At 34.5% G+C, this 16,170-nt stretch overlaps 2 protein-coding genes across 2 annotated transcripts; one reads left to right on the top strand and one right to left on the bottom strand.

Annotated features, from left to right (window-relative positions):
- Nucleotides 1-5,936: 5,936 nt before the first annotated feature.
- Nucleotides 5,937-7,005, top strand: Nubp1 (NUBP iron-sulfur cluster assembly factor 1). The gene has a single exon (XM_065502669.1). The coding sequence runs from the start codon at nucleotides 5,995-5,997 to the stop codon at nucleotides 6,922-6,924; it is 930 nt and encodes a 309-aa protein (XP_065358741.1). The 5' UTR covers nucleotides 5,937-5,994; the 3' UTR covers nucleotides 6,925-7,005.
- A 107-nt stretch (nucleotides 7,006-7,112) lies between these two features.
- On the bottom strand, nucleotides 7,113-13,980 carry glu (structural maintenance of chromosomes 4-like protein gluon). The gene is made up of 7 exons (XM_065502668.1): nucleotides 13,469-13,980; nucleotides 13,036-13,404; nucleotides 12,537-12,970; nucleotides 10,375-10,999; nucleotides 10,201-10,311; nucleotides 9,923-10,122; nucleotides 7,113-9,818 (listed from the first exon to the last, which is right to left on the bottom strand). Exons 1-7 carry the CDS (start codon nucleotides 13,823-13,825, stop codon nucleotides 7,478-7,480), a joined length of 4,437 nt encoding a protein of 1,478 aa, XP_065358740.1. The 5' UTR covers nucleotides 13,826-13,980; the 3' UTR covers nucleotides 7,113-7,477.
- Between the last annotated feature and the right edge of the window lie 2,190 nt (nucleotides 13,981-16,170).

Consider the following 16,170-nt stretch of genomic DNA (forward strand, 5'->3'; position numbering starts at 1 on the left):
CCCTTTGTGTTATCTGAAAATAGAAATAAAAGAGGGCCAGATAGAGATGAAAAGAGAAGGGGAAAATCAGATAGAATAAGGAGTAGAAGAAATAAAAGGAATGAGGTCAAAAGAGGAGTAGTGAGGAGAATAGTATGCACCAGTCATTTGACGGATTCTGGGTCACTCCGTGGAGATTCCAGTGTCTGGCTTGAGTAGTCAATTGCTATTCCTAATAAAGGCATTGATGCATTACAACTTGCTCAGATATACTATTTAAGGAACGATGTCTCCTAATGCCGGTCAGTGACAGATAAGATGAAAAATGGTCTGATCCTCCTCATCATTTTGACAACTTCTACAGAAGTCATTATAGGGCAGGCCAAGTCTCCTCGCATGGTTTCCAAATATGCAGTGCCCGGTTATCACCGCCACTATATTGCTTAATTGTGTACGAGTCAGGCCAAAAGATATATTTTCCTCCCTCGGTTTTGTCCGGGCCATATCATTATGGTAATCGTACATGTGGGTTCAGATCCCCATTTTGTCTGAGCAGTCTCATAGTAAGTCCGATATTTCGGCTTGAATAATACTACATTAATTTGGAATTTTAAAAGATTCGTAGGCCGTAGTGAATGCCATTTTCTGGCCATTAGAACCACAGGGATCCAATTTAATATTGTAAAGAGCGACTTTGTTGCAGTCATTCTTAGGGCTCCTGTTATCAGAATTGCCATTCTCCTTAAAACCTTCTCGAATAGCCTTTGTCTAGTGCATTCCACCATACAGAGACTCCATAGAATAATATCGGAGGTGACCGTATCAAATAGCCAATTCACATACTGGGGTCTAATACCCCAAAACGTACATATGGCCTTCCTGCAGACGTACATTGCCGTCAAGGCTTTGGATGTCCTTGCTAGGGTATTGGGTTTCCAGGATAGTTAAATATCCAGAATAATACCCAAGTATTTTGTGCTGTGATATCGTACCGAAGTGGATCTCAGAGACTGGCTCTGCTACGTCATCCGCATAACAAGGTTTATAACCCATAAGATCCAATTTCCTGAGCAGACAATTTATGGCCAGATTCCACACAAGATAAGATGCCTCGTTCAGGAGTACCCCTCGTGGGCATTCACGTGATCGTGGCCGTTTCCATTTCAGAATGAATGATCCTGTAGTATAAAAGGTTCATGATAAACCTAACAATTGATTGGTCTCCTTCTATATCCAGAAAGCGGCCACTAATATCAAATTCAAGGGATTTCTCAATGGAGTTGTCCGATTGTACGGCTGGGATCCAACAGCCATATCTAATGGAAGGTTCTCCGGAAAGTGAGTGTCCATGAGCACTTCTAATGTCTGTTAAGAAAAGGTGTTCCCTTATCAGGGGGTTACTCCCAGAGAAAAGAAATCTTTTCGAATTACTATGTATTTAGCACACATTTTGAACGTTTTCGGATTGAGTTGCGCAGTACCCGCCCAGATTCTAATTCTAATGAAAATGTCAAATACCTGTGGTCTGAAAGATAGCAATGGTCTGAAATCGTCCAGTTCCTAATGATTTGCAAATAACTTGCACTTACAAGCAAGTCCTCCTGTCTATTTGGTTCTGAACCTCTATTGACATCTACCAGATTAAAGTCTAGTATGTACTTACCTCGTGTGTTGACATCTGAACTACCCCAGATTGTACATAATAGGTCCCCATCCGCACAGGAGTGTGATTGGGTCCTCAGAGCTAGCGGGGTCATCCAATTTGTTGCAGTCCATATCCTGGAAATCTTCTTGTCGTCACCACGGAAAATTCGCAACTTGATACTAAATCTTACTTTGCCTCTCTCGTAGTGACGCCAAGCATTCCATTAAGGACTAGAACCACCTTTCTGTACGCACCTTTAGGAGTTGAAACCTTAACCACCTTCCAGTTGTGGGTTGGTAGGTTAGGATTACCGCTCTGGATGTACGCCAGAATCTCCTTAGGGTCGTGTGGTTCTGCCGGAATTATCGCAATTGATATCGTACTTTCGTTGAACGGTATCACATCCAACCTCGAGCCAAGCCACACTTCCCTTAAGGAAGCTATCGCTAATTTTAATAGTAAGGCTGAGCGCTCTGTTGTACATGCTAGCAGTTTAATGACAAAGTGCAAACAGTGCATCAGTTAATGCCGTAAGTCGCGTGTGAATTACTTTAGAGCCGTCCTCAATCTAAACAACAAAGTGGACTATTTAGTCGAAAAACATCATGAGACGCATTTTCATTTAAGCAATTATTCCACGCTATTGCGAAGTATAGCGCTCCATTATTTGTATTCTGTAGCTGTCTAGTTCACAAATGTCAAATACGATTGACTTACAACAAAATTTTCAAAAGTTATAACATCATCCGGCAGGGTGATTAATTTTGCGCCACCTTGTATATTATATGTCGGTTTTTAGTAGCTCTAAATATACATTTATTTAGAGCTACTTGAAATTTATGTAGAGTACCCCCTGTCTATACTTGACAAATATTCATCATAACAATAAATGACATTTGTTGCCAAGACAAAGTGGTATTAGCAAAAGCACTAACAATTTTGTTATAACGAAGCAATAATACAAATAAATGGAGACTATACCTGATAATTTTTTATCATGACAACCATTTTGACATTTATCATGATAAAAATTTATCAAGTATAGACAGGGGATAAGCAAAAGCACTAACAATTTTATCATAACGAAGCAATAATTCTAATAAATGGAGACTATACCTGATAATTTTTTTTTTTTGGACAACCATTTTGAAGTATATCATGATAAAAATTTATCAGGTGAAAAAATTATTATACAATTGATTGATATTAAGAAATAAATTAATAAATAACATTAATAAATTGTAACGAGTGATGGTATTTGATTGTAATTATTATTAATATCGAATTGTTACAACTTTGCCTTTCCTGTTTCACAACCTAGGTGATTTTATATAAGGTGGTTTAAGTCAAATATATCCTTAATTTTGTTTTGCTTATTTGATACTATTATTACAGATATGAAACAAATGACAGTTCTCAAAAAAGTAATATCGAACCATATGTTCGATATTTAATCAATTATTTCCAATTTAATCATGTTTAAATTGGAATTGAATTGGTCATTGAACAACTTGTACTTCATATATTCACATGATGTTGTAAACTTTCGACATTTGGATGTTGTTTTAAGTAGAAAAAAATACAATATAATTCTCGTATGTATGTACACCCGGCCAAAGGTTTCCTGTACCAATAAATAAAGAACCTATGCATTTGAAAGATGATTTTCATTTCCGACAACTTTGTACTATATATAATCCAAGTTTCTGTATACTTCAATGAAATTTTTAGGTATTAAAGATGTGCGTCCGGCCAAAGGCTGCCAATACATGCAAGGAGTTATTAACATTAAAAACAAATTAAAACTATAATACTTAAATTTTTTAGTGATAAATTAATCGATTTTTATACATTATTGTGCAAAAACAAAAATTTCACAAACTAAAATTATAATTTAATGACAGTTAACAATTGTAAACAAATGAGGAATTTTGACAGTTGAACGAATTCGGCGAATAAAAGTCAGCTGTTCTCGTGAGGCCACCTTCAAAGCGATTTTATATACCAGGTGGTGTTGATAGCACAGCTGATTAATGTTGTTTAGAGGTTTGAGCTGTCAAATTATCTTGTGTTTGTTGCGGCGAATGCTACAACAAACGTAAAAGTAACAAAAACAACAAGCAAACTTTGACAGCTGAAACCACATAAACAAAAACAAATTGCACGTGGTTTTTGTAAATGTTGTACTTGTTGTAGAATCAACACCACCTGGTATACATATAAATTCGCCTTGGTCACCTTATTAGATTCGTCTTGTGAGTAATGTTCAAGGTGCATTTAATAAGGTGCCATCGGCAGCACAGCTTATTATAGAAATAGCACGCACAAATGTCAAACTACATATATAAAAAATATTCGCCCGTACGCCCGTATGTCAAATTCTATATATAAAAAATAAGTGAATTCGCCTGTATTTATTTCAATTCGCCACTGCTGTCACCTTGTTAAATACGCCTTGAACAACAACATGCTAATTTGACAGTTCAATTATCTTTTAACGAAAACAAAGTACCTGTTTTTGTACATGTTGTACAAGGTGCATTTAATAAGGTGCCATCGGCAGCACAGCTGATTATAGAAATAGCATGCACAAATGTCAAACTACATATATAAAAAATATTCGCCCGTATGTCAAACTCTATATATAAAAAATAAGTGAATTCGCCTGTAGTTATTTAAATTCGCCACTGCTGTCACCTTGTTAAATACGCCTTGAAGTTGTAGTTCTGTCGAAGGCGTATTTAACAAGGTGATAGCCAAGGTGCATTTAATAAGGTGCCATCGGCAGCACAGCTGATTATAGAAATAGCTCGCACAAATGTCAAACTACATATATAAAAAATATTCGCCCGTATGTCAAACTCTCTATATAAAAAATAAGTGAATTCGCCTGTATTTATTTCAATTCGCCACTGCTGTCACCTTGTTAAATACGCCTTGGTGATAGCCAAGGTGCATTTAATAAGGTGCCATCGGCAGCACAGCTGATTATAGAAATAACATGCACAAATGTCAAACTACATATATAAAAAATATTCGCCCGTATGTCAAACTCTATATATAAAAAATAAGTGAATTCGCCTGTAGTTATTTCAATTCGCCACTGCTGTCACCTTGTTAAATACGCCTTGATGTTGTAGTTCTGTCGAAGGCGTATTTAACAAGGTGATAGCCAAGGTGCATTTAATAAGGTGCCATCGGCAGCACAGCTGATTATAGAAATAGCTCGCACAAATGTCAAACTACATATATAAAAAATATTCGCCCGTATGTCAAACTCTCTATATAAAAAATAAGTGAATTCGCCTGTATTTATTTCAATTCGCCACTGCTGTCACCTTGTTAAATACGCCTTGGTGATAGCCTTGGACAGCAGTGGCGAATTGAAATAAATACAGGCGAATTCACTAATTTCTTTGGAACAAATCAAGATCCGCGTAACAGTTTATATTTTCATTAATTTTTTTTCTGTTAATATTCACATTTTCTGTGTTACCGGCCTTCGGCTGGGTGAAGGGACTTTTAATTCTGGGGTGTATCGAATACCGGCTTCGCTAAAATCACTTTTTCTGTATATCAAAATTTTCTGAAGTACTATCATATAAAATCAAAAAGGAATTTTTGGTTCACAATATTAATAAACTGTACCATATTATATATCATATTAAAGGTATTGTGAATCATTATTCAATGATACCCATAACGATCAGTTTGTTTTCCAAATATATGAGAAATGTACTATCAAGGCGTATTTAACAAGGTGACAGCAGTGGCGAATTGAAATAAATATAGGCGAATTCTCTTATTTTTTATATATAGAGTTTGACGTACGGGCGAATATTTTTTATATATGTAGTTTGGCATTTGTACGTGCTATTTCTATAATCAGCTGTGCTGCCGATGGCACCTTATTAAATGCACCTTGTGTACTATTATATGTATTGACTTTAAATTCATATAACTCTTAAACTAAGAGAGAGCAGGGAAAAATATTAACGTTTTTGTGCTTCTAATTATGAGAGCTATCAACACCAAAGAAATTATAAAAATGCAAGTTGTTTCGCTGATCTTGATTTATACCATTTCTTTTTAAAAGTAGTTTGACATAAATCCGTATCGACGAATATTTTTTATATGTGTAGTTTGACATTATCGCGTGATATTGCTATAATCAGCTGTGCTCCCGATGACACCTTGTTAAATGCACCTTGGTTGTCGTCACCTTCTATAAATTCGCCTTGATCAGCTGTTTTTTGACATTTGCTAGGTTGTAAAAATCTTGTATAAATTCGCCTTTGTGCACTTTTATCACAGAGTATAATTTTTATTCAGAATAAATTGCATTGTTTTTTTTTAATTCGGCAACCAAGATGATGCCTGAACCAGAAAATTGTCCGGGTGTGGAAAGCGCCAATGCGGGTTTAGGAAGTGCCTGCCAAGGTTGTCCTAATCAACAAATCTGCAGTGATCCCAATAAGAAACTTGAAGATCCCGGCAAAGCATTAGTGGCTGCAGCTATGAAGGATGTTAATAATAAACTGTTGATATTATCTGGCAAAGGCGGCGTTGGGAAAAGTACAGTGACCATGTTACTATCGCGTTATTTGGCCAAAAGTTACAATGATAAAAATTTCGGTGTTTTGGATATTGATATATGTGGTCCATCCCAACCACGCCTATTAGGCGTAGAGGGAGAAAATGTTCATCAGTCGGGTTCTGGATGGTCTCCGGTAGGCGTTGATGATAATTTATGTTTAATGTCGATTGGTTTTTTGTTGGGATCTCCAGATGATGCAATCATTTGGCGAGGACCAAAAAAGAATGGCATGATTCGACAATTTTTAAGTGAAGTTGATTGGGGGACTTTAGACTTACTACTATTGGATACTCCACCTGGTACTTCGGATGAACACCTATCGGTAGTATCATATTTACGTGATGAACAAGAACCAAACTCACTTAAAGCCATTATTGTAACAACACCCCAAGAAGTGTCACTACTGGACGTACGCAAGGAGATAAACTTCTGTAAAAAACAAGGTGTACAAATATTGGGCGTCATTGAAAATATGAGCAGTTTTCGGTGTGGCCATTGCGGTAACTCCTCAGAAATATTCCCTGCTAAGACTGGTGGTGCCAAAGGAATGTGTGATGAAATGAATGTGACATTTTTGGGCTCATTACCACTAGATCCGGAACTAACAAAAGCATGCGATAAGGGAGAAGACATTACATCACTAAAGAATTCGACGACAGCAGCTTTAGAGGAAATATGTAAAAATATAGCTAAAATCTTTTGAAAATGTAAAAAAAATAATACCTAGTAAGTCTAAAGATGTATAAAATAAAAATATTTTCATATGTATAAACGACGAGCAAAATCTACTTAGTTTTTGTAATTATTTTCCAATATTTTTTTATTCTTATTGGCCATAACCGGTTATAAATATTAATTATATTTTACATCGTTAAAATTAAAAGTCGGCAGTTTTCTTTTCTATTTTATAATTTTTATTTGTTGTTCTGGTTCTTCTATATTATAAATGATTAATGATTATATGTAAAAAAAAGTAAATTAGTTAATGGTTAATATTTCCAAATAAATGAGCATGCTTTTTTAAAAAATAGTTAAATATTTAAAACGCTTAATTAAAAGTAACAGTTAAGGAGTTGTGTATGTGGTCAGGTCATCCAATATGAGAATGATTGTCTTGTTCTAATATGAAAGTGGAAACGAGTTTCATTTAAAAAATGTGTGTGTACAAATACAAATATATGGCCATAAAATAATATTGTAAAAAAACACCTGGACCAGGTCGACGTGACATTTACAAATAATAATAACAACAAACATCAGTTGGATGTTACAGGTGGCAAGGGTTTCTTAAATTGGCTGTCGGTAAAAGCAGCATTTTGACTGCCGTGTACAATGGAAGTACGAGTCATATCCAATTGGAGCGTCTGCGATAGTGCCGTACTTTCGCCTTGCGGTATAAAAGTCATATTTCCACTCTGTCGTCCATCGCTTAAAAGTTGCGAAGACGTTACAGCGGTACTTTCCCCTTGAGGAGCAAATGTTGATTTGTTACGTGACTGAGGTGCAGACTGTGACAAGACGGTGGCGGCAGATGCACAGTTTTCATTATTTTCTTGCTGGCTATTGGGTGGAGCATCTTTATTAGCGGCAGTTTCTGTCGATGGGGAAGAATCTAGAGAATCATTAAGGCTAACCGATTTATCGGCCAATATTTGTGAGGGTTGTGTAGCAGTCATGTTAGAAACGCCCGCTGTAGGCACCACATGTAGATGGGCTGGTTGGGAATGTAGTATTTGTGTTTGGGTCTGGTTTTGAAGTTGTTGCGATTCAATTAGGGGCATTTTAGGTGGTTCGTTTTGTATACACACCGAATCGGTGCAATCTTTAACTTTGTATATGCCCACCAAATAATCAGACAATTCAAACATGTTCGAGCGTAGGGAAATTATGATAAATTGAGCATTTTTCGTTCTCTCCTTGATGTAATGGGCAACAATGGATATATTTTTGAAATCTAAAGCCGCGTCGATTTCATCCATAAAGTACAGGGGCGAAGGTTTATAATAATGCAAGGCAAACACTAAAGCCAACGAAGAAAGTGTTTTCTCTCCGCCGGATAAGTTCGATATATTCTTCCAAGTTTTCTTGGGAGGTCTGACACTGAACGATACACCTTCTGTAAAGGGATCCATGGAATCGACCAATTCGAGCTCAGCATCACCGCCCTGTGTAATCATTTGATACATTTCTTTGAGTTTTCTGGTAATAATATGGAACCCCTGCATAAACTCGTTGTATCTCTTTTTGCGGACGTCGTCATAGAGTTGTCTCATTTCGTTACGTTTACAGGTGATGTCTTCCAACACCTTGACTCTCTCTAGATACACATCCCTTTTCTCGATGTACTCTGTGATGCACGATAGATTTGGTTTCTTTTTCAACAATTCTTCTTGAACACTCTCTTTGTACTGGATGTCTTGCAAAGTGTGTGTTGCCAATTCTTCTTCTGTGTAGTTTTTTAGAGGCGGCTGCGGTTCTGAATCTCCCGGTATTTCGTGTAAGCGTAGAGGTTTCAATTGCTCTCGCCAATGAGGAATTTGAGCTTTGACATCGGACAATTTTGCCGAGACTGTTTGTAATTTTTGATCAATTTCAACACGTTTAAGTTTCAGATCACTTTCCTTCTTTTGTATTGCCGTTATTTCCTTGTGCACTCCCGAAAATTCGGATTTAGCCTTATCGATGGCCTCTTTAGCTTCCTCCAGTTCTTTGGTCAGGGCAGTGATGTCATCATCAAACTGCTGACGTTTTTCACTGAGCTCTTTCAATTCATCTTGAGCTTTTAGTACGTCCGCCTTCAGACGTTCGATTTGCTGCTCGAGTTTTGCCACATTGCGCTCATTATTGGTCGATTCTACTTTCAATTTTGAAATATTTGCTTTTAACTTTTTAATTTGATTTTCCAGACTGTTAATTTTTGATTGTACCGACTTGATTTTATCTCCATGCACTGCGTCAATTTTTGTTTTAATTTCGACAATTTGTTCATTTACTTCCACCGCGGCTTCTTCAGCTTCTTTGAGAGTTTCCTTTTTTGCAGCTATAGCATCCTCAATGGCTTTAACTTTGCCTTCATCAGTGGTTGTCTCTTGCATTCGTTTCTTTTGCGCCTCCAACTGTTTGAAGATACGCGGCAACTGCTCCTCTAAACTTTTTATGGAAATTAATAGTTTTTGAATTTCCGCCTCGTTGCGCTGTTGGCTTGTATTCAATTGATTAATTTCACGCTCAAGTCTTCCCTGTTGTTCCTGATTGAAATTGAGTTGAGATTGCAATTCTTGGGCTTTTATTTGCATGTCCTCAAGTGCTTGTTGTGAAATCATTGAGGTTTCAGTTGATTTGCTAGTGTTGGTGCGTACTTTTGTACCCATTTTGCCGCGAATTTGAGTGCGGCCACCACCGGACATGGTACCAGACGTCTCAATAACATCACCGTTGACTGTAACAACTCGAAAACGTTTTGCACCGTACGCAATGCGGGTACCTTGTTCCAAGTCGTTGGCCACCAAGGTGTTGCGCAATGCAAAGTAAAACGCCGGCGTAACTCGATCATCCTCTACACGCACCAAATCGAAAAGACGTGATGAATTTTCAGGACTGAAATTGTAGAAATAAGACAACAATTCCATTAAATTTTTCATTCAGTTTTTTTACTAGTACATACTACAGCATATCTCTAAATTGTAAGACTTTATACTTACGTTTGTATACGACCACATTGATTTCTTAAATGATCTACCTTTTCGAGGGCAATAAATGAGGCTCGACCTACATCGTAACGTTTTAAATGCTCGATACAATTCTGAGCAGTATTCACAGTATCTACCACAATATTGTCCAGACGACCACAAGCGGTGGAAATGGCAACATCGTATTTACTATCGATGGCACCCAAATCACCCTGAAGCAAAGAACAACTTTAAGTTAGTTAGTAGTCCGTGATGATAAGTATTTTATTAACATATTATGCAATACTTACCAAGCGTCCTAATATGCCAGGAATTTTACCCTCAGATTTTTGGCGCATTAAGAAATCTAACACTTTATTGTTGGAACGCATTGCTTGCATGCTTACGGATTTTTCATTAATCTAGAAAATTGCAATAGAAAATTAGTTTACTAAAAAGTAGTTTAACAAGCAATCTGGCTTTACCTCTCCTTTGATTGTCATTATTTGCGTTCTTAATTGTTGCTCTTCATGTTGAAGTTTTTGTAACTGTTGCGTCTTTTCTATGACCTCCTGTTTCATCTGTGGCAAGCGTTCTTTCAATTCTTCCACCTTGACTTTTTTCTCTTGTAAACTTTGTTCGGATTCTTCATAGGATCCTTTCATACTCTCATATTTACGCATTTCGGCGGTCTCATCATGTTTTAAAATTTTCAACTCTGATTCCGACAGAGCCAGCTCTGCTTTAGCCTCGTCGACATTAATTTTCAAATCCATCAATTCAGTTTCTAGTTTTTCACGTTCTTCAATAAGAGGTTTTGTTTGTTCTTTTAGCACTGCATAATTACGCTGCAATTCTTCTTCCAGTTCAGCCTTCTGCTTAACCAGACGTTCAAGTTTCTTTTCACATTCTTCAATTTCTTTCTCATTTTTTTCAGGTATTTTTCGCAATTCCTCTAATTGATTTTCATTCTGAGTTGTTTGAGTTTTATTCTGATGACGCCTTTTATTTAAAATTGTCATAGTTTCTTGTACTTCAGCAAATTTACTGGTGGATTTTTCAAGTTTCTTTTCCACATCTTCCTTTTTCTTGCGCATGTTTTCATGGTTTCTAAAATGTTAGAATTTTATACATCCATAAATATTGATATTTTGGATAGTCTAACTTAAATGTTATATAAATTCAGCTACAATATTTTGTGTTTATTGCGATACATGTATAAACTAATGCTATCTATTAACTCCAATAATACCGGTACAAAATTTGTTATTTACAGCTTTTGTCTATAGAAGAAAAAAACGGGTTTCTAACAAAGAACACAAAAATTCAAAATCGAGTTTTCGATTGATTATGGTTTTTTTTTATCAAATTAGGTACAGAGTCACGCGAATCAAAAATGACAACTTATTAAAGAAATTTAAACGGACGTTTGACTTTATTATTATTGATTGTATAACGTTGTTTGCTTTTCCTGTAAAAAAATAAAAGTGTAGTTACGTCCGTTTGCATTTAAGGTGACGATATGTGTGTTTGTTATTTCGTTTGTATATATATATTAGAGATCGTTTGGTGACCAGGTCACTTCATTTGATTTTCGGTATCATCATTTTTTTTGAAGGTTTTTGCGTAAATAAAAATATGTGATAAGTCTTTTTTTGGTGAAATTTTCATTCCTTAAGGTGGTTTAATCGCGAATATAGCACTCTTACTTTTTATTAAAGTTAATATTTTCTATCATAGATTTTTTTTTACTAAAAAGACAAAACTATTCCCGAAATGTTATATATCGAAAATATGAGTGAAGCTGAAATTGGCAAATAAACCAATCAAGCAAAATATCCTGGACAAATCAGAATGTAAATAAATTTCAACCAGTCATTATTTTCTCTATACATATGTATATGAATATCCTTAGAAGTTTTAATTTTAATCATCTTAATAATTCATCTAAATACTTACCATTTCAAATTATATTAAGTCGAAGTAATAGAAAATATATTTTTTTTATTTAAATATATTTGTGGTGGTTATAACTGAATTTATTACTAATCAAATAATTCAGGCTAAATGACTAATTTTTTCTGTTGTACTTAAATCGTAATTTTTCTGCGTCAACCGATATTTTGTGGATTATAATATCAAATCACAACGAAACTATTTTAACTTTCAGAAATTATACTGAAACTTTACCGTTTCATTACTGGCTTAGGTACGACAGACTGTTTGTGCAGTTGAGTTTACAAAAAATCGACTTTTAGAAAACCGGTTTGTGGGTTATTCGGAAATTTTCAATTTGTAAAAAACCAATTTCGGTGAAAAAATCATTTTAATCTAAATAAATTAAATTTATAAGATAATCTAAATAAATAACTGTTAAACTAAATTTCATCTGTTAAAGATCACAAAAATGTGACATGTTTTTCCAAATATAAGATATTCAGCCCTATCGTGTAAGACTTTGCCATTTTTCCACCTCAACCGTTTCGTACTATTGTAAATAAACAGGAACTTACACGAAAAGGCTGATTATTTAAATATATATTATTTGTGTAACTTTGTCGCAGTTGGAATGAGTCTTATGCAAATTATAAAAAAAGTATTTTATTTTAAACTCTAAAAAAAAAAATAAATAAATTTAACAACTTACTGCATTTCCTTTTTCACTAGGCTTTCCTTTTCCTCTCTTTCACTTTTTAATGTGTCCACCTCAGTCTCGTGTTCTTTTAATTCGGCCTTTATTTCTTCATGTTGTTTTGTATATTCTTGAAGTTTTTTATTCTTCTCACTGAGATATTTCTGGATTCTCAAATTCTTTGTACGAGTATTTTCATTTTCTTGTCTTAAATATTCGACAGCCTCATTGTAGGGTTGTTCCAAATCATTCATTTCCCGTTCGGCCAATTTGCATCGATTGTGCTTCTCGGTACGCTCTTCGGTCAATTGTTCTACGCGATCGTTGATCTTAACCAATGGCTCTTTGTAGCGCGTTGTACCCACAATATCTTCCAAATATTCCAACATGCCACATTCCGCTTCTGTTTGTCCCTTGGGTTTCATCATAGAAATCGATTCAACTTCACCCTAGTAGTAATTTACAACACAAATAAATTAATTAAATAATTTAAATAAAAATAAAATGGATTTACCTGCAAAATCAAAAATCGATTGTGATCTAAATCCACATGATGTTTTTTGAGCAGTTTGGCAACTTCTTTGAACTGTACTCTTTTGCCATTGATGGTATAGTAGGAGGAATTGTCTCTGAAAGCAGTTCTTTCGACAATAATGTCACTGTCGGCCACTTCTACACACGTGCCGTCATCGTTGTCCTCGATCTGACGAAAATGTACCGCTACAGAGCACATGTTGATATTTGGATACCTAGCGGAATTGTGTAGTAGCGTGGAAATTTTTTTGCAGCGGATTTTGTTAGCACGATAACCAAAGACAAATAACATGGAATCTATAACATTACTCTTGCCACTGCCATTAGGACCAATTATGGCTGTAAAACACTACGAAAAATGTAATTTAATGTTTTGAATAAACTGTAGCTTTCATCCTTTTCTGTTTACTTACATGATGGAAGGGCCCAAGAATAACTTTGCCGGCATAACTTTTGAAATTGTTATTTTCAATTTTTCTTATTATTAAACGGGGACCTTTACTCTCTGTGGAACAATGCGGTGGTATAGGTGGCGGTATATAGATATCTCCTATACGAGTTCCTCCCTCTTCATCATCCGAAATATTTGCATCGTCGAATGGATCACCTGACATGAACTGTTCGGGGGTATTTTGATGCTGGTCACTGTTTGTACTAGCGGCTTTAGCACTCACCAATGATTGCTTGGACGTATTTGCTCCCAAAGATCTGCGTTCTGTGGCTTCATTTCCTGCGATTTGTTTAGCCACTGGTCTTCGCCGCGTCGTCATATTGGCGCCTTTTAATTATTTTTGTTTGCTTTAAACTTTAGTACGATCTTCTATAGAAAAATACTGTTTGTATTGTTGTTTATTATAACTAAATTACACTGATAATTAAAATAAATCGTCAATTGTTACATCTAATTAAAAACCTTAATTTTAACAATTATTTGCACAAACAAATGCTAAAATTCATACAGTAAAAACAATTGACAGCAGCGAATATTAACGCTTGAGCTTGATTTTTTCAAAAATGAACGATGTCAACTAAAACAGAGTAGTTAAAATTATGCTGCCAGATTGGCAACTTTATACATCTCCGCTAGGGTTCTATAGTTGAAACTAAAAGTTGACTATTCGACTTTTTTGGTTTTTTAACGTTTGAACTTTTTGGTATATATGAATAACGACTTTTTAGTAGACTATTTCCGATTTTTTTCAACTTTTACCATTTCTCGTAAAAAAATACATGATTTCTACATTTATTGATGCGCCTTTTGTAATGTTTAGCAATAAAAATTAAATGTATCAAGGCGATAATGTATTAAATAATATTATCACTTTTGTTTCTAATAGTTATATGTATTTAAATTTATAAAATAGTAAACAAAATTACATTATTAATTTGCCATTTTTATTATCAAAAACGTTTCTAAAAGTTTCTTTAATTCAAGTACATACATATATACGATATGTCTAAAAACGTTTAGAAAGAAAGAGCATTACTTTATAAACATTTATTTCTTATTTTATTCATTTTTTTTGCATACACTAGAAAAAATGCAAATGTACCAAATTGCAGGCTATTATTTTATTTATGTTATTTTATGCATATTTAGTTTTAGTATAATGGTGCAATTAAATTTTTTGTTTAACAATTTAAAAATTTGAATTTTTTCGACTTTGAGATAACTTAATCGATTGTTCAACTTTTTTTCCGACCAAAAAGTCGATTTCGAGTTTCGAGTTTGAACCCTAGTCATTACTAGGGTTCTATAAGTCGATTGTTCGATTGTTCGAACAAAAGTCGAAAAGTCGAAATCGACTTTTTGGTCGGAAAAAAGTCGAACAATCGATTATGTTATCTCAAAAGTCGAATAGTCGATAAAAGTCGAAAATAGTCCATAAAAGTCGAAAAAAGTCGAATAGTCGATAAAAGTCGAAAATAGTCGATAAAAGTCGAATAGTCGATAAAAGTCGACTTTTTAGATTGTTAAAAAAAAAATTTAATTGCAACATTATACTAAAACTATTGCAATTTGCATTTTGTGTAGTATATGCTAATATAAATAATAAATAAATGTTTATAAATTAAAGCTTTTTTCTACACAACATTCTTCTAACTATTATCGCCTTGATAAATTTAATTTTTATTGCTAAACATTACAAAAAGCGCATCAATAAATGTAGAAACTATATATTTTTAACAAGAAATGGCAAAAAGTCGAAAATAGTCGGAAAGTCGAAAATAGTCTAAAAAAGTCGAAAATAGTCTAAAAAAGTCGAAAAGTCGATTTAACTAAAAAGTCGAAAGTTCGAAAAGTCGACTTTTTAAAAAACGAAAAAAGTCGAAAGTTCGAAAAGTTGACTTTTTAAAAAACGAAAAAAGTCGAAAGTTCGAAAAGTCGACTTTTTAAAAAACGGAAAAAGTCGACTTTTTGTTTCAGCTATAGAACCCTAGTCATTACTATGACTAGGGTTCCCCGAGTTCACTCTAGGGTTCTATAAGTCGATTGTTCGATCAATCGACTTTTTCCTCGGAAAGTCGGAAAGTTGAAAACGACTTTTTGGTCGGATAGTCGATAAAAGTCGAAAAGTCCAAAAAAGTCGACTTTTTAGATTGTTAAAAAAAATTTGCACTTGCATTTTTTGTAGTGTATGCTAATATATGTAAATAATAAATAAATGTTTATAAAATAAAGTTTTTTTCTACACAAAATTCTTACAACATTCTTGTAACTATATCGCCTTGATAAATTTAATTTTTATTGCTAAACATTACAAAAGGCGCATCAAGAAATTTAGAAACCATGTATTTTTTACAAGAAATGGTAAAAAGTTGAAAAAAGTCGAAAATAGTTGGAAAGTCGAAAATAGTCGAAAAAAGTCGATTAACAAAAAAGTCGACTTTTCATAAATTACCAAAGGAAAACATAAATGCAAGCCGTGTATTTTGGCTAATCCATTCGATTTGTAGAAATTGACGTCCAAGTCAAGGCGTATTTAACAAGGTGACAGCAGTGGCGAATTGAAATAAATACAGGCGAATTCACTTATTTTTTATATATAGATTTTGACATACGGGCGAATATTTTGTATATACATATGTAGTTTGACATTTGTGCTAGCTATTT

Source organism: Calliphora vicina, chromosome 2, assembly GCF_958450345.1.
Source record: "Calliphora vicina chromosome 2, idCalVici1.1, whole genome shotgun sequence".
Classification (NCBI taxonomy): Eukaryota; Metazoa; Arthropoda; class Insecta; order Diptera; family Calliphoridae; genus Calliphora; species Calliphora vicina.